The sequence below is a fragment of the Panthera leo genome, chromosome B3 (genome assembly GCF_018350215.1).
Source record: "Panthera leo isolate Ple1 chromosome B3, P.leo_Ple1_pat1.1, whole genome shotgun sequence".
Classification (NCBI taxonomy): domain Eukaryota; kingdom Metazoa; phylum Chordata; class Mammalia; order Carnivora; family Felidae; genus Panthera; species Panthera leo.
The window spans coordinates 20,705,599-20,731,119 of record NC_056684.1 but is presented as its reverse complement, the minus strand read 5'-3'; the positions used below and the strand labels follow the sequence as shown (position 1 = coordinate 20,731,119).

Below are 25,521 nucleotides of genomic sequence, written 5' to 3'. Positions count from 1 at the left end.
AAGGTGGGGGGGGGGGGCGCAGAGAGAGAATGAGACAGAATCCGAAGCAGGCCCCAGGCTCTGAGCCGTCAACACAGAGCCGGACATGGGCCTCAAACCCACAAACCATGAGATCATGACCTGAGCCAAAGTCGCACGCTTAACCAACTGAGCCACCCAGGCACCCCAAGTTTATTTATTCTGAGAGAGAGAGAGAAAGAGGAGAGACAGTGTGAATGGAGGAGGGGCAGAGAGAGAGAATGAGAGAGAGAATCCCAAGGAGGTTTTGCACCATCCGACAGGAGCCTAAAGCAGGGCTCGAACACCCTAATCATGAGATCATGACCTGAGCCAAGATCAGGAGTTGGATGCTTAGCCAACTAAGCCACCAGGGCACCCAAATTTCATTGATTTTATTTATTTATTTATTTATTTATTTATTTATTTATTTATTTATTTGTTTTTGAGAGACAGAGAGAGCACAAGTAAGGGAGGGGTAGAGAGGGAGGGAGACACAGAATCTGAAGCAGGCTCTAGGCTGTCAGCACAGAGTGCAACATAGGGCTTGAACTCACAAACTGTGAGATCATGACCTGAGCCGAAGTCAGATGCTTAACCCACTGAGCCACCCAGGCACCCCCAAATTTCACTGATTTTAAACTGATACTTTAAATATTCAAATAAGTACTTACAATGACACAATATATACAATATATAATACAGTTGTATTATACATTTTTAAAAATTTTTAATATTTATTTAGTTTTGAGAGAAAGACTCAGTGCAAACAGGGAGGAATGGAGAGAGAGAGAGGGACAGATGATCCAAAGCAGGCTCTGCAGTGAGAGAAGCAAACGCCAATGTGGGGCCCAAATTCATGAACCTCAAGATCATGACCGGAGCCGAAGTCAGACGCTCAACTGACTCAGTCACCCAGGCATCCCTGAACTGTATTATATTTTATCCTGGGAGAATCAGAGTTTTTCTGTGCCAGAGGGGAAAATAATTCTTAAATGCAACACAAAAAGGACACATCATTTAGAAAAGAATTTGACTCCATTCAAACTGAAAACTTCTGACAAATGCCATCCAAAACATAACAAAATGACAAGTCACAGACTGCATGCAAGTTTTTTATGACTAAGGGTATCATTTGGAACAAAAGACAAATAACCCAACAGGCAAACAGACAAAACAGGCAGTTCACTGGTGAAAAATACAAATAGGAAATGATCATATAAAAAGTCTGAATGTCAAGAATTCTTGGCAAGGACATGGACCGAGCAAAGACATCTCCTCCGTCGGACGTAAGAGCAGGCAGGTGCAATTTCTTTGCAAGGAAATAGGAAATGTCCTGTAAAAGCGCAGGTGCACATCACTGCACCCTTACAGTATGCATGCTAAAGGAAATCTAGCCCATGAGCGCACGTTGATGAGTGCGTGACTTCCATTCTATTACTGTTGTGACAGCAAAAACCTGAAAACATATTAATGTCCGTTAACATGAACTGGATAAGTGAGTTGCAGAATATTAGGGTTTTACAAACCTATGCAGAAGTTGACAAGACAGAATTAAAGCTACATATATCCACATGGATAAACATCATGATGGTGGGTGAGACAGAAAACTGCTTATGGTACTGATTATGTCACATTTTGGCTACAATGTTTGTTAAGTATAGGAACGTGTATGGGAATGGCAAAACTAACCCTGGGCACCTTCTAATTTCAGACAGAGAGAGTGGGGAGCCATAGCTGGGGCGGGGTCACTCAGCTGGGTTTGTAATAATATATAATAACATATGTCTTATTTTTAGAAATATTAGAAGCAAATTTTATAAACCTAATAAGATTGGGCCCGTCTGGATGGTATTCGCTACATTATTCTCAGATGTTCCAATATGTTGAACTTGCTCCTAATGTTTGCAAGGCAGAGGGGTCAGTTCCTGTGCCTGCAGAAGAACAGTGCAGGGTCTGCCTAGGGCATCTCTGTTTGAACAGAAATGACCCTGTGCCTGTTGCTGCTCTGTGTCTGCCTCCTCCTGAGCAGATCATGGTGGTGGTGGGGGAGGAAGCACCAGACTGGGCATGAAAGACGGAAATCTGGATCCACTACCAGTTAGGAGACCACAGCTCAGTCCCTGCATACTCTGGAGCCATTTTCTCGTCTCTGAAATGTAAATGATAAAGTCTGCCTTTTAAGACCTCACTGGAGCTGGGACAATGTGTAGAAAAAAAACCACAGTGTGGTAGATCTTAAACAGACTGGCAAACTAGTTCACAGAGGATGACCACCCAGAAAAGCCCTACTGGGGCCCAATGTAAACTATTATACATTATTCCTCTGCTGAGCGGTTTCCTTCTCCTCCCTTCTGCTCCTAAGTCAAATGCACTCTGTCCTGTGACCCTTGTCAACTCGCCCATTTCCACTGTGGCCCAAAAACATTTTTGTTCAGCCCTGCCAGGATTACGTCATTTCTTCCCCAAGTTTCGGCAACCAGTTGCTTATTGATTTCTGGATCAAATCAAATGCCCTGAACTCATCTTTGAATTCTTGCATCATCCCGTCTCTACCTTCCCTGTCTTTGCTTTAATACTTTTCATCTTCCCCTACTCGCTTAACCTGTCACAAAGACATTTAACAGATGCATTAAGGTGTAACTGACATACGATAAAGTGCACATATTTTTAAATGGGCAATGTGATGAGTTTCGACACACACATACACCTGTGTAGCCAGAACCACAATCGAGACAGTGAACTTACGTCCTGAACTCAAAAGTTGCATCTGGCTCCTTCGTTATAAGTACTTTTGTGCATTCACGTTCCCTTTTGCCATTTTTGTGCATTCCTTCAAATGGCCTCATCATTGAATTATATTGAAAAATTTCCCATACTGCTTATTTTTCTCTTCACACCCTCCTCCTCCGAGCATCCCTATATTAATTTAGAGCCCTGGAAATAACTAAAGGCGTTAGAAATAGCCTCTCATCTCCAACAGTGGTCCCCACGCTGTCTCCTCCCGTTCATTTATATCAATCCTTAGCATTTCCACCAGTCTGTTTGCCCCCAGACAAAGCAATAGTGCTCCTCCTGGAGTCCTTGATTTTGTTTGGACACCAGAGTGACTGGGACACTCTTGCGAGTGAAAAGGTTGTCTATTATTACTTGTGCTGCGACTGTCCCAGACAGTGTGTTGCTCGCTCTTGTCAGAATGCTCCCCTCAGATCTTTAAATCCAGGCTGTGCTGGCACTGAAGCAATCCTGTAGCAGACAGAGGAAGGAATTGGGCCAATAACTCTTTGTGGTTCCTTACCTGAATGTGCCAAGGACTGTGGGTCCCAGTGTGGGGGTGGAGAGGTATCCACCTGTGTGGCATAGGACCCCAGTCCTGGTGTCTCCCTAAGAAGCTGCATGTAATCCTGCTTTCACCACAACAGCCAAAGGACTCCAAAAGCAGCACATCCCTTGGTGGTGACTCCAGAACATCTACATGATGGAGGCTTGAGGGCAGTAATCTAGGTGGAATTGGGTGGTGGCGGGATCCTGAAGCTGTGTTTACAAAGCACATTGCATCAGACCTTAAAAATGTCTGTTGTCCATTTCAAACAATGGGAGTGCAGCCTATGGAGATGGTGAGGGTCTAAAATACCCCTTGTCACCACTGCTGCTTCCACATCTGCCCCACCAACCACCTCACCTATCAGTCCTGGCTCTTCAAAATTAGGGCACATTCTGGGGCTCCTAGGTGTTCAGTTGGTTAAGCATCTGACTCTTGGTTTTGGCTTAGGTTATGATCTCATGGTTCGTGAGTTTGAGCCCCACATTTGGCTCCATGCTGAAAGTGCAAAGCCTGCTTGGGATTCTCTCCCTCTCTCTCTCTCTGCCCTTCCCTTGCTCTCTCTCTCTCAAAATAAAAAAATAAATAAATATTAAAAAAAAATTAGGACACATTCCTAAAGTGTGGAAGATGGCTTCCAGTGACCTCCAGGAAGATCACACAGAGATGAGTTTGTAAGCTCAGTTGTAAGCTGTGCCCCCCATCTGTCTTTGTTTTGGTCTTGCACACAATATAGCTGGCAAAAAATTCTGGAACTTTCTAAAAAGGATGGGTTGATACCCTTAATGTCCACTGTGATGCAGGCTTTTCCCTATCATGATGGTTAATTTTATGTGCCCACTTGACTGGGTTAAGGGATGCCCAGAAAGCTGGTAAAACATTATTTCTAGTGTCTGTGAGGGTGTCTCCAGAAGACAGAAGCATTTGAATCAGTAGACTCAGTAGAGAAGATAATCTTTACCAATGTGGATGGGCATCATCAAATCCACTGATGGCCCGCATAGAACAAATATGGGGAGAAAGGAGGAATTCTCTCTCTCCACTCCTCCTGCTCTTGGATTCTGGTGCACCTGCTTCTTGAGCTTTCAAACTCAGCCCACAGCTTACACCATTGCCATCCCCGCTCCCCACTGATTCTTAGGCCGTTGGACTTGGACTGAATTTTACCAGGGGCTTTCCTGGTACTTCAGCTGGCAGATGACAGACCATGGGACATCTTGGTCTCCATTTCTTATAATAAATCTCCATATATCTGTATTTATGTCTATACCTATAACTGTAGCTATCCTGCTGGTTCTGTCTTTCTGGAGAACGAATACATCTATTTTTATAGACATTCAGTTATTTCAGTTAGGGTTAGGTGGGGCCTGTGGTCACATTATCACTGCACCTAGAGCTGGGTGTGCTTGGGATCATTCAGTGACAGAATCCAAAATATTTATCCTATCTTCCTACTCCCTCAGTTTCCCAGGTGCCACCAATTCTGTCCTTATAGCTAACCCACCTCCATCTCCTGTGTATACCTAACACTTTATCCATCAGGCCACTCAGCAAAATAATGGCCCTCCCTTAGGACAGAGTGGAGGATTGAAAATTCTTTTATAATTTAATATTTTTATTTCCTCTCACAGTGGAAATAAGATAGTGCACTGAAATTGCTATTGTGCTTGTGACTTTTTCCCCATTAGACCTGGTGGGAAGAGTCTGCCTTTTATTTATTTCTGCACATCTGATGTCCAACTCAGGCATGAAAAAAAAGATGCTTAAAAAACTCCCTGAATGAGGGGGTGCCTGGGTGGCTCATTTGGTTAAGCCATGGCATGATCTCAGGGCAGTTGGTTCAGCTCAGGGCATGATCTCACGGTTCGTGGGTTTGAGCCCTGTATCAATCAGGCTCTCTGCTGTCAGCACAGAGCCCACTTTGGATCCTCTGTTCCCCTCTCTCTCCAAAACAAACAAACGTCAAAAAAAAAAAAAAAAAAACCACTTCAGGGCACCTGGGTGGCTCAGTTGGTTGGGTGTCTGACTTTGGCTCAGGTCATGATCTCGCTGTTACCGAGTTCAAGCCCCACGTTGGGCTCTGTGCTCACAGCTTGGAGCCTGAAGCCTGCTTCAGATTCTCTGTCTCCCTCTCTTTCTGCCCCTCCCCCACCTCTCTCTCTCTCTCTCTCTCTCTCTCTCAAAAAAAAAAAAAAACAAAAAAATAAAATATTAAAAAAAAAACCTTCCTGAATGAATGAATTAAAAACTCATTGATTTCAGAAACATTTACAGAGTGCTGATCATGCCATGTCCTTCTCTGGAAGCCACAGTAAGGCAAAGATACCATTCTGCCTTCACTGAGCTTATAGTCTGGAGAGGGGGCAGGTATTAATAAAGAAATTACACAAATGCATAGCTACAATCTGTGATAGCTTCATGGGAAAATAAAGTACAAGGAATTATGAGAATTTAGCACAAGGATGGCCAGGGCTAGTCTGAGGGGGAAGGTGAAAGATGAAGGGTGGGGAGGAATAAGCTCACCAAAATGAGGAGAAGGAATGTTCTGGACCAGAGAGCATTGTGTGCCAAGACTATGGTGCAGAGAGACCCCTGAGGGGTGTCCTGGAGGCTAAAGGAAGCCAGTGTGACTGCAGGGAAGGGGAGAGGCAAGAATGTCACAAAAACTGAAGCCAGAGAGGAGATAATGACTCTGTAAGACACGCTCAAGATTTAGAGCTTTGCCCTAAAAGCAAGTGGTGACGCAATCAGTTGTGCAATTTTAACATCGATGTATGATGGTGTGATGCAGGGGACAGAAAATGTACTTGGACCAGGGTGTAGGAGGATGTGATAATTTTGTGTGTGAACTTGGTTGGAGTGGTGTTTGGATACGAGATCAAACATTCTGGATTTTTGTATGAGGGTGTTCTTAGAGGAGACTAACATTTACATCAGCAGACTCAGAGTAGAGCAGACTGCCTTCCAATATGTTGGTGGGCCTCATCTAATCGGTTGAAGGCATAAAGAGAATGAAAGACTGACCTCTCCAGAGCAAGAAGAAATTCCACAGACTGATGGCCTACAGACCTGAACTGCAATGATGGCCCTTCCCTGGGTCTCCAGGCTGCTGGCTCACCCTGCAATTTTGGACTTGTCAGCCTCCATAATCACATGAGCCAATTCCTTAAGGTATCTCTCTGTCTCTGTGTTTATATATGTGTGTCTATATATACATATATAAACATACATATAGTGTGTATATGTGTATCTGTGTGTATAGTATACGTGTGCATGCGTGCGTGCATGTGTGTGTACTGCTTCACACATCTCACTGGTTCTGTTACTTTGGCAAACCCTAATACTGAGGAGATTTCAGAGCTGAGCAATGAAATGGCCAGAGGAGGAAGGTGGGAGAAGTGCTGAGCAGCACAGACTGCTAGATGAGGCTGGTGACCATGAGTTTAAGGCATAAGGCACAGGGTTCGTGGCAAGGTCTGCGGGTCTTGCTGGTCAGGGTGCAGTCAGGGAGAGAGCACACACTATCCAGGGAGTATGGGCCAACCAGCCAGAGAGGAGCTAGGAAAAGTGAGTGCAGGAGGCCTGAGCACTGGTCCCTGTGTCCTTGAGATGGTGAATATGTCTCAAGGACAGGGAGAAGGGTGGTGTTGCACAGTGGAGTCCAACTGAGGCCAGACAGCAGGCTTGGTGGGAGTAGAAGCTGTACAAGCAAGCCCAAGGTGACAATACCTGGGCTGGAGAACTGGGGTGCCCTGCCAAGCCTCCCTGAGGGGTGGCTGGGTTCAGGGAAAATATCAGGTTGTGTAGTGACCTTGGAGAGGGCTGTTGGGCTTGTGCAGAAGGTGGGTTCTGGAGCAGGGAGGTTAAGAGCATGAGATGCCATGGCTCTGCATGAGGCATCTCCCTGAAATGCCATGTACTTTCCCCAGAAAGAGGAGACTTTGGGGGAAAACCACTGAAGGGAGGGACAAAGGCAAGGGACTGGCACCACTGAAAGTGTCCTGCTCCCCAGCAGTGAGCGAGCCCCTCTGGGGCCTGCATTCTCCATGCCTGGGCCTTCATTTAACTGACTGCATGAGGAGGTATAGGTGCACCTGCAAGCCCATCCACCAGTCCTGAGTGGGGCTACAAGTGCCAAGAGACACTGGGAGGACACTGCTGGAACCAGTCCAGCAAGGCCACCTGCCTGGGAGGGGACTTCTGTGAATATCACTCAAAATACTTCTACCTCAAATGTTGAGTATCCTGGACCTTGTTTTAACTCAGCAGGTACAGGTCAGTCACAGCTCTCTTGGGTGGAACCTCTGATCCATAGGATTATTCCAAAGGGCATTTAATTGTACTGATGCTAAATGGATCTGTAACTGCAGATGTCCCACAAGACTCGGTATTACAGCCGTGCACAGAAAGTGATGCCACCAGATCGGAGGGTGGCAAGGCAGGCTTCCAGTGGTGTTGGAGGGGACAGAACATGCCACTCAGGGACATCATGACATGAGTTGTGTTCAGTGGCCAGGAGAACTATTTCTAGACATCCCCTTGCATGGGTCCCATGGTTGCTAGTTTAAGTGTGATAGTACCTCATCTCTGAGAGGATCCCACCTGACCAGAGGGACTCATTAGTGTTTCCCTTAAGAATCCAGAGATGAGAGGAGCACCTGGGTGCCTCAGTCACTTAAGCGTCTGACTCTTCATCTTGGCTCAGGTCAGGATTTCATGCTTCATGAGTTCGAGCCCCACAATGGGCTCTGCCCTGATGGCATGGAGCCTGCTTGGGATTCTGTCTCCTTTCTCTGTCCCTCCCCAGCTTGTACTCTCTCTCTCTCTCTCTCTCTCTCTGCTCTCAAAATAAATAAGTAAATAAACTTTAAAAAAGTCCAGAGGTGAGAAGAAAGCTATACAGAGATATGATACATCTGCCTTACTCTATGTAGCTGCCCAGTTCCAAAATGGAAACATCACATTTAGCAGGTGTGTGTGTGTGTGTGTGTGTGTGTGTGTGTGTGGTGTTGCACAATGCCAGTCCATGCTGTGACTTTTGTCACAAAATGTTGACCATTCACTTATCCTCAGAATCATTTTTATTTCTTTAGCATGGTTAAGAACTTACTGAAGATTAGATACTAAATGATGAGTCCATTTTCCAAGTCCCTAGGTTTTTTTTTTTTTTTTTTTGGAAATGATCTTGTCACCCTCCCCACCCCCCATTTTTTTTTTTTTACGTTTTTAGAGACAAAGATAAACCATCTGTAAGATAAGACAAGAAAGCACATAAATTCAATAACTGATTTCTTGGGAAACTTTTATCTCCTTGTCCATTGATAATGTTTCTTTGGGTAATTTGGTTTCCTATGGCTCAATAAATTAAATCCAGATAGATGAAGCAAGAAATAGATTTTAACTCTGTTCTGAATTAGAATTATATCATTATAATAAAACCATAATGACATTCTGGGATCTAGGAAAGAATTAAAGCTGGGATGGATATCATATCAGCATATGATGAAGCATATTCTACCAGTTAACAATTCTGATTTTTGTAACCTTTTAAAAATTCTGTTAATACTGATCAGGAAATATGTCACAATCTTGTGCTGGGTTTGGCTTGGCAAAGGCAAATATTACACTACTAAAACATCCTTTATCATTTATTTTATCATCTTATCTTACAAAAGCCTTGATATTATTTTATCAGGAGAGGGGATCTGTGTAGACTTCATCTTTAGGTAAAATTGCCCACCATTGTCTAATGCTTTGGAAAAATAGCTTCTGAAATCCTAAATTTCAGTCCCTTTTTACAGATTCATCACATTCATCACATTCATAATGTGATGCCCACAGCCAGGTCCTGTCATCAGGGAGCTGAAACTTGAGTCTTGGAGAACTAGACCCTCTGAGGAGTGCTGCCCAACACTGGACTTGTTCAGGGACCCCTGCAGAGCCATCTGACCTCACTCTACCCACACAATAGGCTGCTGGACAACAGGACAGTCCATGACTCTGGTTCTGCAATCCTGGGATCCCTGCATGGCACAATGGAGTTCTAGGTCTCCTCTGTGCCTCTGTCCTTTGCCCTGCCCTCACTCCTATCAGGGTGGAGCAGTAAACTTTGGTAGGACATGAGGTGTTACCTGTTAAGAGGCAATCAATACCCTAACCGAGAGGCTTGTGTGCCCCCGGGGGTTCTCTGCTGAAGAACAAGAGAATCTAGGAATAGGAGTGGTCGGGAAGGGCAGGAAAGAGACCAAGGGACAGAGGGCTTCCAGGCCTCCAAGCCATAGAAAACAATCTTAGGGGTGAGTGAAGCAGTGACTGCGTCATTTTCTGGATTCCAAATATATTCTTCATTAGCCAGGAAGAAGACTGGTTTCTGTTCATTTTCCCTGATGACAGATTGTGCCTGTACAACTTTCTGGTATTGGTGGGTAGTAGCGGGGGAGGGGGAAGGAGGGTGGCATAATGGTAAGTGAGTAGTTAGACCAATCTCATTAAGTCCCTATCAGCTAACTCAAACACAACTAAAATCAAAGGTGCTTTGATTCCTAAACCAATTACATGAGATTTCCCCAGCACAAACTGAATTCATTAGATACAAAGTATGGATAATCCATAATTTAATATGGAAATTTAGGCATGAAGTATTACTAATCAGATAGCTAGAACCTCAAATCAGACTATTAAGAGACCAGTGAACCTGCTCTAATTGCTGGCCAAAAAAATAAGAGCAAGAGAAACTAATGAAAATAATATCCCCCTTTTGCATTTCCTTTGGCTAAGGGTTAAGAACATCTGTAGGCTACAGGGAGGGGCTCCCAAAGAAATTTGTTCCTTGTTACAAGAGCACCTTTCTTTCCTACCACCCTTGTGTGTTCTGAGAGTTTTAATGCGGAGAAGAAACACCAGGTGCCTGCTGCAAAGCCTTTTACTGCAGGGGTGTCATCCAACACAGCGTGGCTTGAATGACTTTAAGAGTAATGATCACATTAAAAATGACTGCACCAGCAATTATAAGAAAACTAGAGAACGGGGCACTTAGATCTATAAGAATCTCAGAGGAAGGAGTACCTATATTTATGAGAAGGAAGTATAAAATCTTCATTATGCTAAAGCCTATTTAAATAGAGCACAATGCTTGATATAGGTTAGGAATAGGCTTTTGTGCTTTGAAGTATCCATACACATCAGAAAAGATCTAAGAAAGATATGAAACACATTGAAAATTCCACTGTAATTAACCAGCTAGAGACATCTGTGGTGACAACTGGGAACAAACAGAGAAGGTTGCTGTAATCCAAGGGCTAAAAGCAAAGACACAAGTGCTCACGGAATAAGTAAGGAAAAAGCGATAGAGAAGCAAAGACTTGAGAAGTGGCCTGCCCAGAGCTCAAGATTGCATCAAAAGCAGAGCACAAAGATAATATTCACTGCAGAAAACAAGGTGGGAAGAGAGCCTTAAGAGAAACTGAGCAAAACGAGATGGAAAAGGAAGAATGTAAACAATTGGGGGGGGGGGAGGGGAATGATAGGAAAGATGGATAAAAGCAGTCCAAGAGATTCAGCTATCCTAAAACAAAGACAACAGAGAAAAATTCAGATTTATACTTTAAGAAAACTTTGCTGAAATAAAGCAAGATGAAAACTCACTGTGCAAAGAGTACATGGTACCACAAGAAATTTGAGAAAGGTTGATCAATATCAAGATGTATCACAGTGAAGCGAATGGACTTGATAATTTAAAAGTATTACTGACACCTATACCAAAAAAGAAAAGAAAAGAAAAAGAAAACCAAGAAAAAACAAAAAACAAAAAACAAAAAATGATGCCTTACATCAGCTAGGATGGGCTAGGTTATGCTGTGGTAACAAGTATCCCCCAAATCTCAGTGGGTTAAAACAACAAGTTTAGTTCTCACTCATGCTAAAATGTCCAATGTGAGTAAATGTGGGTGAGTTATGGGGGCTCTACCCATTGTAGTACCTAGACTAATGGTGCAGCCCCCATCTATAACTTGCCTATTACCATGCCAGAGGGAAAGAGAGCACTGGATACTCAGGCTTGGAAGTGATACATAGAAGTTTTGCTCACATGGCACTGAACAACCACAAGGAGACTAGGAAGTACGATCTTACCACATTGAGGGAAGTTAGAGAGCTAGAAGTATTTTTAAACAGAATTAATGACCACCACATGCCCAAAAGGGAGAAAGCATTAGGCTGACTTTAAGGTCTTTCTCTGTGGCAATATTCAATATTCAATTATGGATAATGATGCAGAAAGCTAAAAAGAGCATTGCCCCTACCATTTAAATGACCAAACGCTGGACACTCTGTAAATTCACAACTTAATTGGAATCCATCAGACAGCTGAGGTCACACAGCAACCAACCAACCCAAATTCTAAGGACATGGGAATCTCCATGTTGAGAAACATGAGCATGTGTTCACTTGGGACAGATGCTTTAGTGAAAAGGTGAGCAATGTGCAGGGTCATGCAGGTAATTCAGCATAGAGACAGAGGCTATATGGAAGAATCAAATGGAAAGGCACAATCACAGACATGAAGGATGTCTCTGAGGCATCAACAGACTCAGCAGAGCTGAGGGGAAAATGGCCCACTGTGGTTTATGTTGGGGATGCAAGGCTGGTTCACTGTCAAAAGTCAATCAGTGTTATTCACCATGTTAGCAGACCAAAAAAGAAAAAGTACATGAACATTAAGTCGATGCAGAAAAAGACGGATAAATCCAACGTCCATCCATGATAAAAAGAACTCTCAGGAAACTAGGAAAACAGGGATAACTTCTACAACCTGATAATGGGCATCTATAGAAAAACTTAGAGCTAACACTATATTTAGTTCCTAAAATCAGGAAAGCAAGGATGTATGCTCTCACCATGTCTATCCAATACTGCAATGAGGTGAAAGAAAGAAAGAAAGAAAGAAAGAAAGAAAGAAAGAAAGAAAGAAAGAAAGAAAGGAGGGAGGGAGGAAGAAAGGAGGAAGGAAGGAAGGAAGGAAGGAAGGAAGGAAGGAAGGAAGGAAGGGGTATTCAGACTGGAAAGGAAGATGTAAAATTGCCTCTCATTGCATTTCACATGACTGCCTACAGAGAAGATCCAAAAGAATCTATAAAGGAGCTACCAGAACTATTAAGTGAGTTTAACAAGATCACAGGATACAAGATCAGTAACAAAAATCAAATTTCTATATACTAGCAATGAACAAGAGATGGTTAAAAAACTTTTAAGCACCATTAAAATAGCACTAACAAACATGAAATACCATAAGCAAAAATACTAAAGAAAATATGTTAAGATCGATATCTCAAACACTGTATAACACTAGTAGAATATAAAAAGAACTGGGGCGCCTGCGTGGCTCAGTTGGTTAAGCGTCCGACTTCAGCTCAGGTCATGAGCTCATGGTTTGAGGGTTTGAGCCCCATGTTGGGATCTGTGCTGACAGCTCAGAACCTGGAGTCTGCTTTGGATTCTGTGTGTCCCTCTCTCTCTGCCTCTCCCTGGTTCACACTCTGTCTCTCTTTGTCTCTCAAAAAATAAAAAATAAACATTAAAAAAAATGTTTAAAGACCTAAGTAAATGGAGAGCTATATCACGAATATGTCGATTCTCTCCAAACTGAGATACAGAGTGAATGCCACTCCAATCAAAACCCCAGCAGGATTTCTGGAGAAACTGATAAGCTGATTCCAGAATTTACACGGAAATGCAGAGGAACTAGGATAGCCAAAATGATTTGAGAAAATAACAAAGCTAGAGGACGGCAGTAAACAGACCCTCCCTTCCAAGTGTCTTTCATCTACCAGATTCCAGATGAAACTCAGCTCCCCACCCTACACACTCAAGGCCATTGCTCTCATTACCGGCCCTCAGCTGGGGGGCAGGCTGCTCACTTCTCCCTCTTTTTCAATCATAAATCCTCCTTATTCGGAGCCTCATGCCACCAGCTCTGACAGTTCCTACATCCGGAGAAGTTTTTTAAAACAAATTTATTCAGAAGTTTGGTGTAGTCTTTCTCAGGCCTTCAGCTCTCACAATTGTCTTGGGCAATTTGAACACCCATGGGGATGAGCCGTTTGAGAAGACTCCCCTGCACTGACTTGAACTGTTTAGGTCTCCTTCACTTTGTTTCATTGTAGTTATCTTCTCCCAAGTGGTTTCCTCATCAGGGCACCAGAGCCAGGGACACTGGGAAAGGGTGGGTGGGACTGCAGGCTTGTCAGCCCAGCCTGGGCCTTCTTAGAGGGAGCACTGTGGTTCCAGCACCATCTTTCAGGCCACAGCCACTCCTCAGGGGATAGAGAGTCAAGAAGACAGGTCCTGGGAGGGTACCACTGAGTACAGGTGTCATAAAGGACTCCAAGGTCTTGGGACTTCAGACCAAATACCTCTAGCCCATCAACTGAGTGGGACATGACATAGCTATTTAACTGCATGCACGCACCCATGTGGCCTCCAGACTGAGAGATTCCCTAGGGGATTTGTGCACTCTTCCAGGGGGCAGTGACTGCACTGTAATTTAATTATAATTACCTATTGTCTTGTTATAGGCAGCAAGAAATACCCTTTAAAAATTTCTTTTAATTAAAAAAAAATTTTTTTTAAGTTAAAAAAAATGTTTATTTAGTTTGAGGGACAGAGAGTGCCAGCCAGGGAAGGGCAGAGAGAGAGAGGGAGACAGAATCCCAAGGAGGCCCTGCATGGTCAGCACACAGCCTGAAGCAGGGCTCCATCCCATGAACTGTGAGATCGTGATCTGAGCTGAAATCAAGAGTCGGATGCTCAACCGACTGAGCCACCCAGGCGCCCCTGTTTTTGTTTTGTTTTTTTTTAAATATGGAAAGAAAAAGTCAGGAGGTGACTTAGGAGTTGTCAGAATGAGATCTCAGAGTGAGCACTAGCTGCCCATGTCCCCATTCCAGGAGGGCTGTGAAAGGCCACGGTGGGCCTCAGACACTGACCCCGTGCAAGCCCATAGTGAGAGAAACCATGGTTGTATGCAACGTGAGGTGGCAAGAACCACCCTGCACATAAGAGGACAGGCCCCTGAGTGCTGCAGTCTGGGTTCCTCTGAGCCTCCTGGATCTGTTACTCTGGAGGGCTGCTGGAACCACTCTGCGAGAGGAAGTCAGTCCCACCCTGTACTTTAGGCACATTTCCTATTTCTCTTACGTCACTGCCCATTTGCCACATGTTTTCACAGTGCCCTGGACTAATAGGGAGCTCGCCCAGACCAACAGGTCATTGTTGCCAGCATTTGGAATGACACCCAAGTACTCAATTCCAGAGGGCAACACTTTCCTCCTTTCTCCCCCGATTCCAGGGTGACTCTTCGAGTCTCCAGTTCCCCACATACTGTGTTCCCTATGGACATACTCTAGAGCTCCCTACATACTGTAAATACAATTTTATCACCATAAAGCATTCCTTTGACCTTGCTGCATCCTTTTAGAAAAGTTTTAGCACATTTTCACCCAGGGAAAAGAGAAGAACTGGGTTCATTGTTCATATGCATTTTTAAGCAGCCAATTTTGGTTTTCAGGAGAAAAAAAAAACTTGCAGGAAGAAAAAGAAAGGAATAATATAAACAATTTTCCATGTCATTTAAAAAAATCAGATGCTGTACACAAGAATAGATTGCTGTGGGAAATTGTAAAATGTCTTTCTCCAAATATCTTTAAAAAAGGCAAAATAAATGCCCATCTGTTCCCTGATGGTGTACCAGCAAAAATGTTAGAAAAGCAGTAGAATGCATCACATCCACATTTGTAAAGACCTGTTTCAACCATTCATATCCTACTCCACATATGTCAGAGGCAGGAAAGTGAAATGGTAAAAATGGAAAACGAGATCCAGAAAGCAACACCTTTAAAGTGAAAATCTATAATCCTATAAAATGTTCTCCGGAAAGATATTCCCTCTTGCATTTCAGCTACAGAGATGAATTAAGAAGTGGAAGGAATAGATACATGAGTAAAGCCCTCCTAAAATGTCTGTAAATGCATGGGATGGAATGCATGAATAAGCAGTGCCCTTGGCCATCACCTTCAACGTCAGCCTCACGGCGTTGCAGTCCTCCTGCAGCGGATTCAGCTTCAGCGTCTCCCCAAGGTTGCTGCAGCCGGATGACTGGTGCTGCATTTCACAGCAGACACACACCCCGACACTGTCAAACTTAATCTAGACAGAGGAACACAGACAGATCTCACAATTAAAACGGCATTCTGCCCTGGTGGGTACACTTGAGCTACACAATTAAGATCATGTGAAAATGCCTCAGTTCAGAGCACCCTGGTTCAGTTTTCTTTAAGTAATAAAGCCAAATGATTTATCTTGACAAAAGCCATGGAAACACACACACACACACACACACACACACACACACACACACACCAGGAGGAATAACTTCAAATTCTGATTTTCAAAGCAATTAATGAAAAAGAAAAAAATAAGCTTGAAGAAACCTAAGCGATAGTAACAGACAGTTACAGAGGAGTCACAGAAAGAGATTAAAGTAAATGAACAGAAGGGCTCCTGGGTGGCTCAGTCAGTTGAGTGTCCAACTCCTCTTGATTTTGGCTCAGGTTATGATCTCATGGTTTGTGACTTCGAGCCCTTCATCGGGCTGTGTGCTGACATTGTGGAGCCTGCTTGGGATTCTGTCACTCTTTCTCTCTCTGCCTCTCTCCTGCTCTCTCTCTCTCAAACATAAATTAAAAATAAACATTAAAAACAAAAGGAAATGAACAGAATGCTACTCCTATTGACTTATGTATGGAGACATGTTATCATAGCTCTGTGTCTTGGCATGTTCCGCTCCCTGGGTCAGCAATTTCCTCACTATAATGTCATGGCCTATCAAACTCCTACTCATCTGTCAAGACCCAACTCCCATGTCATCCTTGAGGACTTGTCTGGTTTTCCCTCTCCGGAGCTGCTTGCTTCTTCTCTGGGCAGCGCACTCCGCCCCCAGATCTGCTGGAGACTTATTTTATCTAGCTGTAGTTATTTATGTCCTGTGTGCTCCCCGAGGGCAACCACCACATGTTACAGTCATAGGATTCACAATGTGATAAGGTGTGGCATTTCAATAAATGCTGTGTAAATAAACATGTCTTGGAAAATTAAAAACCAGGGAAGGAAAAAATGCAGTTCAAGTGTTTTGAAAGCTTGGAGCCCAGGAGGAAACCCTCAGAGCACGCCTGCCCACCCCCCCCCCCCACCTCCCTGCAGCCTCAAGTGGACCGCGCATCGCCAGCCTACAGAAATGAGAAGTCACTGCCTTCTGCAACTCACAGCCCTAGGCACCCACCCTCACTGACTTGTTCCCATTGCTGGCTGAGTCCTCTACGCCTAGCTGCTGTCACCTACACACCCAACTGCTCACTAACACAGACTTCCAGGGAAGTGAAATAAAAAGGGACAGCCATAGGTCAAGGGTATTGTCCAGGGCCAAATTTTCATCTTTTAAACCTCAAGTTAATTTATCCTTTACCTACTTTATGCTTCAATTTCTGCTCTTTTAATTTGATCTAAAATGATGACTGACAGACTGGAGGAGGAGAACTGAGGGCAGAGGCCAGCAGGAGGAGAGCCATACCTGCACCAACCACTGCCAGGAGCCTCCGCCACCCCACCTACGGGCCGGGGGCCGGGAAGGTTGCTTTTGTTTTATTGCTTTTAGTGATGTCTCCAGTCTCTGGAGTTGAAGTCCACCCTGAGCATAGAGTCCAGCTGAGGGAGCCCTAACAACACTGTCACCCATAACAACATTCCACAGTGGAGGTGCACAGGAGGTGTGCAGGGCCAGGTCGTTCAGTACAAGTCCCCCTTTTGTATGAGGCAGCCTGTCCTGCTGATCCACAGAACACACAGAACTCAGGGACAGCTGGGATTGGGCCCCTCAATCCTGCACACCAGATATGTGCTTTGGGCAAGGCCCCTTCCTGCTGGCTGGCGAGGGCTGGGCTGAGGCTGTGGGGACTTTGTTCCCTAACAGACCCCTCAGGTTCTCTTCCAACTAGAGATGCCATGAAATGAAGAAGGACTGAGAAGTCAGTCATTGCTCTTGCAATGGGAACTGTTTTGTGGTGGTCTCAGCCTATTGATAGTGATGCTATTGATCAGGAATGCCTGGAGGCACTCACCTGGGCCCATGCTACCTGTGATGAGCTCCCCACAGACACTTGTGGCTAGACCAGTCCCGTGGTTCTTGAAATGATTGCAAAACACTCCTCAGCAACAACTGTCAGGGAACTTTGACAAAACAAAGCTTATTGGCTACAGTTCCTGGAGGGGACATAGCATACCCAGGGCCATGTAGTGATGTCATGATAGGGGGTGAAGGGTAGAGGGGGCCTGGGGCTCTGCCTTTACTGTGGTCCAGGGTGGGGTGTTTAGGGCTTCACGGGTTTGTTCTTTATTGGTGAGTTTAAACCCTAAGAGCAGGAATTAGGGCATGGGAAGGGAAAAGCAGGATAACTCAAGAGGTCAGTTATCTGGGTCGCCCAGCGGGGAGGGAAACTTCATGGCTGGGGCAGCCTGGCTCCTTATTTGTTGTGTGACTTGTAACTCTGGGCAATGTGTTTATTTGAGATGGAGGTCTTTGAAATGAATACCTTGACAATCAAAGCTTAATGTCAGGCACTTAAACTGTAGAAACTCTTTCCCCAGAGATCCACTCTCTTCCCCCTGATGTCCCACTTTTGCCTTTCCCTATTCCCTCCCTCCCTCCGCCCCACCCTGGATCCCCCTCACTCTCCTGTGCTCTCTCCCCTGACCATAGCATTTACCACCTTCTCACATGCCCTGAGATGGACTCATTCTGTTTATCTTCTGTTCCGCCCATCAGAGTGTAAGCGAAGGATCTGGGTCTGTCTTATTCACAGATGCACGCAGAACTTACAACAGTGCTGGCTGGGAATGGCTCTCTCTCCCAATCTCTCCATTGCTGCCTGCCACCCTGGCTGAACAACATGAGGTGCAGCCTGTTTGGCATGAACAGATCCCTGGAAAGAGGCAGCACATCGCATGGTCCACTAGCTACACTCATGTAAATTGCTTATCACATCGCACTCTTTGGGGATAAAACAACCTAACGCTGGAAAAGGAAGGAGGAGATAATTTGCAGGGAGCAGACAGGTCTAGGTAAGTCTCCTTCAATGGAACAGAAAGGCCTGAAACAAGATTCTCAAGGCACCCACCGCCAAGTCTGCATAATAAGTTTGAAATGGTGTCTCACGCTAGATACTTGTTAAAGTATGCCTGCTCTGAATTCAAAGCCACAGCCCAGTACTTGCTACAGAGCACACAACGATTTTTTCCAACTGAAGAATTAAGATTCTATAATCAGGGAAAATCTATTTAAGCTACAGTAAGTACCTAGTGCCTCAGGTAATGCCCAAGACCAATCATCACCCACATGAGTAAATGCACATCCCAGCAATTTACTGTGACCAACTCTGTTGTGCTGTGGCTGGGGTTTAATTTAATTTTAATGTATTTTAATTTTAATTTAATTTAAATGTAAAAAAAAAACACACTTATACGGTCTTTAGAAAAAAAACACTGGAGAAAATCTTTAGGATCTAAGGTTAGGCAAAGAGTTCTTGGAGTAACACCAAAAATATAATGAGCAAAAATTGACTTTTGTGCTACAAATGACCCGTTACAAGAATGAAAGACAAACTATCGACCTTGAGAAAATATGTGCAAACCACATAGTCAAATAAACCATGTACTATATACGATCTTTGTCTTTTATTCTAAAGTCTTAATTCTTTTTGTTTTATTGCTTGTTTAGTGTACTATGTGCTTGTCTCTAATTCACCCCCAATCTCCCCAAGAGAACTGAAAATATACCCTGAGTGTAATCCTACTCATCAGATGTTCTGTCAGCTTTATTTTCTTCTTAGAGACAGTTCCATGGAGCCTCTCTGTCCTGCTTTAATCTGGACTCGTCAATCTGTAAGTGGTCTGTCTACACTACTCATGTACATGCTGGGACATTTTTCTTTTATCACCTCGAATTCTCTTTCCTTTGTTAGATCCCCTCTTCTCTTGTGTCTTGGCTTACGATCTCATTTTGGGGGAAGTAAGTTCCTTCAGTACTTTCCTGTCTAAAATTACAAAGACTGAAACTCCCAAGAATAAGCCAGGATGTGGAGCACTGGGGACCCTCAGACGGTCTAGTGGGTGTGTAAATTGGCACAGCCACTTCGGAGAGTGGTTAGACCTTGTCTACTTTTTACTATGGCACTTAGGATGAAGTTGTTATTTTTACCCATAGATATCTAATTGTTCCAACACCATCTGTTGAAAAGGCTATCTTTTCTCCATTGCTTTTGACCTTTTTCAAAAATCAGTTGGGCATATTTCTGGGTTCTCTGTTGTGTTCCATTTATCTACTTATCTCTCTTCCTTGCCTACTGTGGCTATAAGTCTTGAAATAAAATTGATTCCTCCCCTTTCGTTCTTTTTCAAAATTGTTTCTTTTCCTTTCTGTATACATTTTAGTATAAAATTGTCTACATCTACAAAAAAAAAAAACTTGCTGGGGTTTTGATAGGAATTGCATTATGTTTGCATATCAATTTGAGGAGAATTTATAACATTGCTATGCTGATTCTCCCAATTCATGAGGACAGTATGTCTCTCCACTTACGTAGAATTCTTTGATTTACTTCATCATCATTATGTAGTTTTTCAGTGTACGTGTCCTGTACATATTTTGTTAGATTTACCCCTGTGCACTTTCTGAGTGATTATAAATAGGACTGTGTTTTCAATTTCGGTGCCCATACACTTATTGCTAATATAGAGAAATACAATTGAATTCTGTATGTTTATCTTGTATCCTGTGAGCTAGCTGAACTCACTGATTAGTTCTAAGGGATTATTTCTGGAGATACCTTGGGATTTTCTATGTATACACTCATGTCATCTACAAATAAGGTTAGTTTTATTTCTTCCTTTCTGATTCGTATGCTTTAATTTGCTTTTCCTACCTTGTTGCATTAACTAGAACTTCTAGCACTATATATACTACATTGAACGATAGTGGTGAGGACAGGCATGCTTGCTTTGTTTCTGATCTTAGGGGGAAAGTTTTCAGTCTTTTCCCATTAAGTATCGTGTTCACTGTAGGGTTTTTGTAGATGCTCTTTTTCAGGTTCAGGAAGTTCTCCTTTAAGCCTATTTTTCTTTTTTTTTTTTTTTTTTTTTTTAATTTTTTTTTTTCAACATTTTTTATTTTTATTTTTGGGACAGAGAGAGACAGAGCATGAACGGGGGAGGGGCAGAGAGAGAGGGAGACACAGAATCGGAAACAGGCTCCAGGCTCCGAGCCATCAGCCCAGAGCCTGACGCGGGGCTCGAACTCACGGACCGCGAGATCGTGACCTGGCTGAAGTCGGACGCTTAACCGACTGCGCCACCCAGGCGCCCCAAGCCTATTTTTCTAAAGATTTGTTTATCATGGAAGGATATTCAATTTTGTTAGTGCTTTTTCTGTATCAGTTGATCTGACCATGTGATTTTCTTCTTTCATCTATTAATATCATAGATTACATTGATTGACTTTTGAATATTGAACCAGCCTTGCATCCCTGGAATAAACCCCTCTTGGAGATGATATGTAATTTTATTTATATATGCTGAATTCTACTTGCTAATATTTTGTTAAGGATCTTTGCATCTATGTTAATTAGGGATATTGGTCTCTAGTGTTCTTTTACTGTATTCTCTCTCTGGTTGTGGTAGATCGTAATACCGGATTCATAAAATCAACTTGGAAGTGTTCATTCCTATTCTATTTTCTGGGAAACAGTATGTGAAAATGGTGTTAATTCCTTTAAATATTTGGTAGACTTACCCAGTGAAACTATCTGGGCCTCGAGATTTTGTTTTGGGGAGTTTTTAAATTAAAAGTTTAATTTCCTTAATAGTTATAGTGTAATTGAAACTGTTTCATATTGTGTGAGTTATGGTAGTTTTGTGTTCTTTAAGAAGTTGATCCATTTAATCCATGTTGTTAAATTTATTTGTGTAAAAATGTTCATATTATTCTCTTATTATCTTTTGATGTCTGCAGAGTCTGAAGTTACGTTCCCAATTCATTCCAGACATGGTAATTTGTGCCCTTTATCTTTTTTTTCTTAGGGGAGGTTTGTCACTTGTGTTGATCTTGTCAAAGTATCAGCTCCTTGTTTCATTGGTTTTCTCAACTATTTTCTTGTTTGTGATTTCACTGATTTGTGCTCTTATCTTCTTTGTTTCCTTCTTGCTCTGGGTTGATTTTCTTTCTTCTCTAGTATCTTGAGGTAGGAAATTAGGTTATTGATTTGAGACCTTTCCTTGTTTCTTATGAAAGCAACTAGTGCTACAAATTTCCCTAGTATTACTTTAGCTGCATCCCACATATTTTGATATGTCATGCTTTATTTTCATTCCTCTCTAAATATATTTGGATTCCCTTTGAGGCTTCTTTTTGATTCATGGATTATTTAGAAGTGTGCTGTTTAACTTCCACATGTTTAGAAATATTCCCCATAATAGCAAAGGAAACTTACACTATGAGTAAGATGAAACAGTAAATTATGGCAACCATGTAAATACCCTACGGCAAGAATAGAGACAGGAAATAAAGCATTTATATAAATAAAGAATTCTAAGGAGGAAATAAGGAATTATAAACTATAAACAGGACACTTACTATTATAATGGTTTTAGAAAACAGAGAATCTTTTCTTCCTAATTGTTTTTTTTTTCCCCCTATGGGTAAATTATCATTATTTTAATGGCTTACTTCAAGATTTTTCTTTGTCTTTAGTTTTCTTAAGTTTGACTATGGTGTGTCTTGGTGCAGATTTCTTTGGGAGAATCCTGTTTGGATTTGCTCAGCTTCTTGAATTTTTAGGTTAATGTCTTTTGCCAAATTTGGGGCATTGTCAGCCATTATTTCTTCAAGTATTTTTCAGCCTTACTTTTTAAAAAAAGTTTATTAATTTATTTTTTAGAGAGAGGGAGGGGGGAGAGAGAGAGAGAGAGAGCGCAAGCATGGGTGGGGGAGGGGCAGAGAAAGAGGGAGAGAGAGACTCAAGCTGGCAGCGTGAAGTCTAATACAGGACTCAAACTCATGACTGTAAGATCATGACCTGACCTGAAATCAAGAGCCCACGCTTAACTGACTGAGCCACCCAGGTGCCCCAGCCTTGCTTTTTTAATCCTTTCTTTCAGTAACTCCAGTGACATGAATGTTAGACCATAAACCACTGAGGCTCTCTTCATTTTTGTTTCTTGTCGATTTTCTCTCTGGTGTTCAATTTGGGTAATTTCTACCTACTGTTCCATTTTTCTGTTCACTGATTCTTTTCTCATTCCCCTTCATTCTGACATTGAGCCCAGCTATGGAGCTTTTTATTTCATTCATTTTTGAGTTCTAAAATTTTCATTTGGCTCTTTAGATCTTCTATTTTTTTTACTGAGACTTTTTATTAATTCATTTATTTCAGGAATGTTCATAATTGCTCATGGAGGCATTTTTATCATGGACTATAGATGAACATATGAAAGTCAAAGCAATAAAACTGTGAGAGGATGATAAGAATACCTTCATGTCCTTGGAGTAGGAAAACACTTCTTAAGCATGACTCAAAATGTATTAATCATAAACAAATGACTAATGTATTTGAATTGAAAAACTTTTCATAAAATAATACCCAAATGAGAGTAAAATAGAAGATTTTGCATTACATGCAAGTATAGAAAACTTATATCCAAAACAAACAAAAAACCCCTCACTTAAACATTAAGGAAAAGACAACCCAATGTGAAACGTGAAAAGGAGCCCCACCACAACAGTAATCTGAAAAATAGAAATCAAAATTACAATATGATGTTGGTTACACTCTTACCAGAATGGCTAAAATTGAAAAATAATTACAATAGACAATACCAACTGATGATAAGGATGTGAAGCAACAGGAACTCTTATACATTGCTGATGGGGTTGTGAACTGGGACAACTTTGGAATACAGTTTGGCATTATCCATTTATATTAAAGATTTCTACCCAATCTAATGTAATATCCTAATTGTAATATCCTAGTGACTATCCTCACTGGGAACAGAGAGGCAGTGAATTGGGAGTGCATAAGGAGGGCCTTGGGTTTCTGGAGATGCTCTATTTGTAGATTTTAGTGGAGGTCACATGCATATTTGCCTTATGATAAACTGCTGAGCTTTATATTTTTGTTTTGCAGACTTTCTTAAATATGTTTTATATTCTCAAGGAAAAAGGTTAAAAATGAATGGCCTGCTTGAAAATAAAATGTAAAACTTAAATCAGGAAAAGAACAAAACCAAGTTTACAGAAAATAGCAAAAAAGAATTTAACATAAAAAGCGAGAGTAATGGAATAGAGGATAGGAATAAAGATATTAGGATAATAAAGCCTAAAGATAATTCTTGAATAGACAAACCCCAGGTAGGACTAAACAAAAGAAAACAAAACAAAAGCCAAAGGAAACATGATTAGAAATGAGAAAGGAGCTTTAAATATAGAATGTTGGAGATTTAGAGAATGGAGGCAGGTCTAAGGCCATAAATCCAAAAATCTGGAGAACCTCGATAATTTCATAGCAAAATATAAACTACTGTACTGAATCCAAAAGATGCAGTAAACCCAAAGTCCAATAACCATAAAAGATACTGGGAAGTCCAAAATGGTATTTCAAGCTGAGTTGCTTGTGACCTTTAATGGAAAGATAATTCCTATGTTTTAGCTAATGCAATAAGAAAATATTGTTAAGTTGTGTAAATATTGGAAAAGACAGAATTGTCTTTCTTTCCAAATTATTTGATTGATTATCTAAAATAACCTAAGAGAATATACTAAAAAAACTGGAATTAAGATTATTTGTTATACTTATTATTAAAAATATGATACTAGTAACAACCAAATAAAAATAAAAATGGCAGGGGGCCTGGCTGGCTCAGTCAGAGGAGCATGCGACTCTTGATCTTGGAGTCATGAGTTTGAGCCCCATGCTGGGTGAAGAGATTACTAAAAAAAATAAATAAAACTTAAAAAAAATTAAAAAATAAAAATGACAAACGTATTGTACTCAGTTAATAGTAACAAATACAAAATACCTAAAAATACATTAACATAAAATAAATTAAATATGAAAATAAAATGACCAATGGGAAGTTATATATAAAATCTTATTATGTAGCAATAACTCAGGTATAACAGATATGGGTCATTCTACCTGGCCGCCCAATGCCATTAAGCCTTCCTCCTCAGTTTGGGGAATACTCACCTTATGAGTTGGTCTACCTTCTCCAGAAATGCTTTCCAGGCCTGCCTAATTGGGAGGGAGCCCTTAAAGGAGGGCTCCACTATGAGACACTCCTGCACAGGACTTAGGTGGGAGCTTGGGACACAGGTATGTACTGCATGGACTCCATTCTGAAATAGGGGGCAGCAGACACAGCCAGTTTCCAGAGGAGGCAGGAAATGAGGTTCTGGAGACAGTATCCAAAGCCTAGGGTCTGCAGGGTCACACTACTGGCCCCGTGACGATGGGGTCTTCCTCAAAGCAGTTCCTGAGTATAATTTGAAGCATCTTTCCTTTCCTGGCCTTATAGCCTCCAAACTTGGTTTCTGGCTGTCCTGGAGACTCTGTGAACTCTTTGGGTCCCTTCTAGGTGAAAACTAGCTTGAGTTGGCTTCTTCACTATGTGTCCTGACTGACACCTACTGCCTGAATCAATGGAGGTGCACAGCCTATTCCTAAATGGAAAGAGGTAATATCCTACAAACTGCCGATCCTTCCCAAGGAATGCACACTTGTGCTGGCATTCCAATCAGAATCCCAATGGAGTGGATAGAACTGGACAAAATAATTTTTTGATGTTTATTCATTTATTTTGAGAGAAAGAGAGAGAGAGAGAGAGCAAGCATGAGTGGGGAAGAGGCAGAGAGAGAGGGAGAGAAAATCCCAATCAGGCTCCACACTCAGCATGGAGCTCAGCGTGGGGCTCCATCTCATAGCCATGAGATCATGACCTGAAGCAAAGTCAAGAGTCAGACGCTTAACCAACTGAGCCACCCAGGCACCCCAGACAAAATCATTTTAAAGATTTATAAAATAACAAACATGTAAGAATTATCCAAA

The 25,521-nt window shown here is 42.2% G+C and overlaps 1 protein-coding gene across 2 annotated transcripts in view; it reads right to left on the bottom strand.

The window, feature by feature from the left end:
• The window catches only part of FAM189A1 (family with sequence similarity 189 member A1), a 447,576-nt gene that overhangs the window by 66,895 nt on the left and 355,160 nt on the right, over positions 1 to 25,521 (bottom strand). For both annotated transcript variants that reach the window (XM_042941212.1, XM_042941211.1), the window contains one exon: positions 15,386 to 15,520. In XM_042941212.1, coding sequence (XP_042797146.1) covers positions 15,386 to 15,520 — 135 coding nt within the window. The remainder of the gene's footprint in view (positions 1 to 15,385; positions 15,521 to 25,521) is intronic.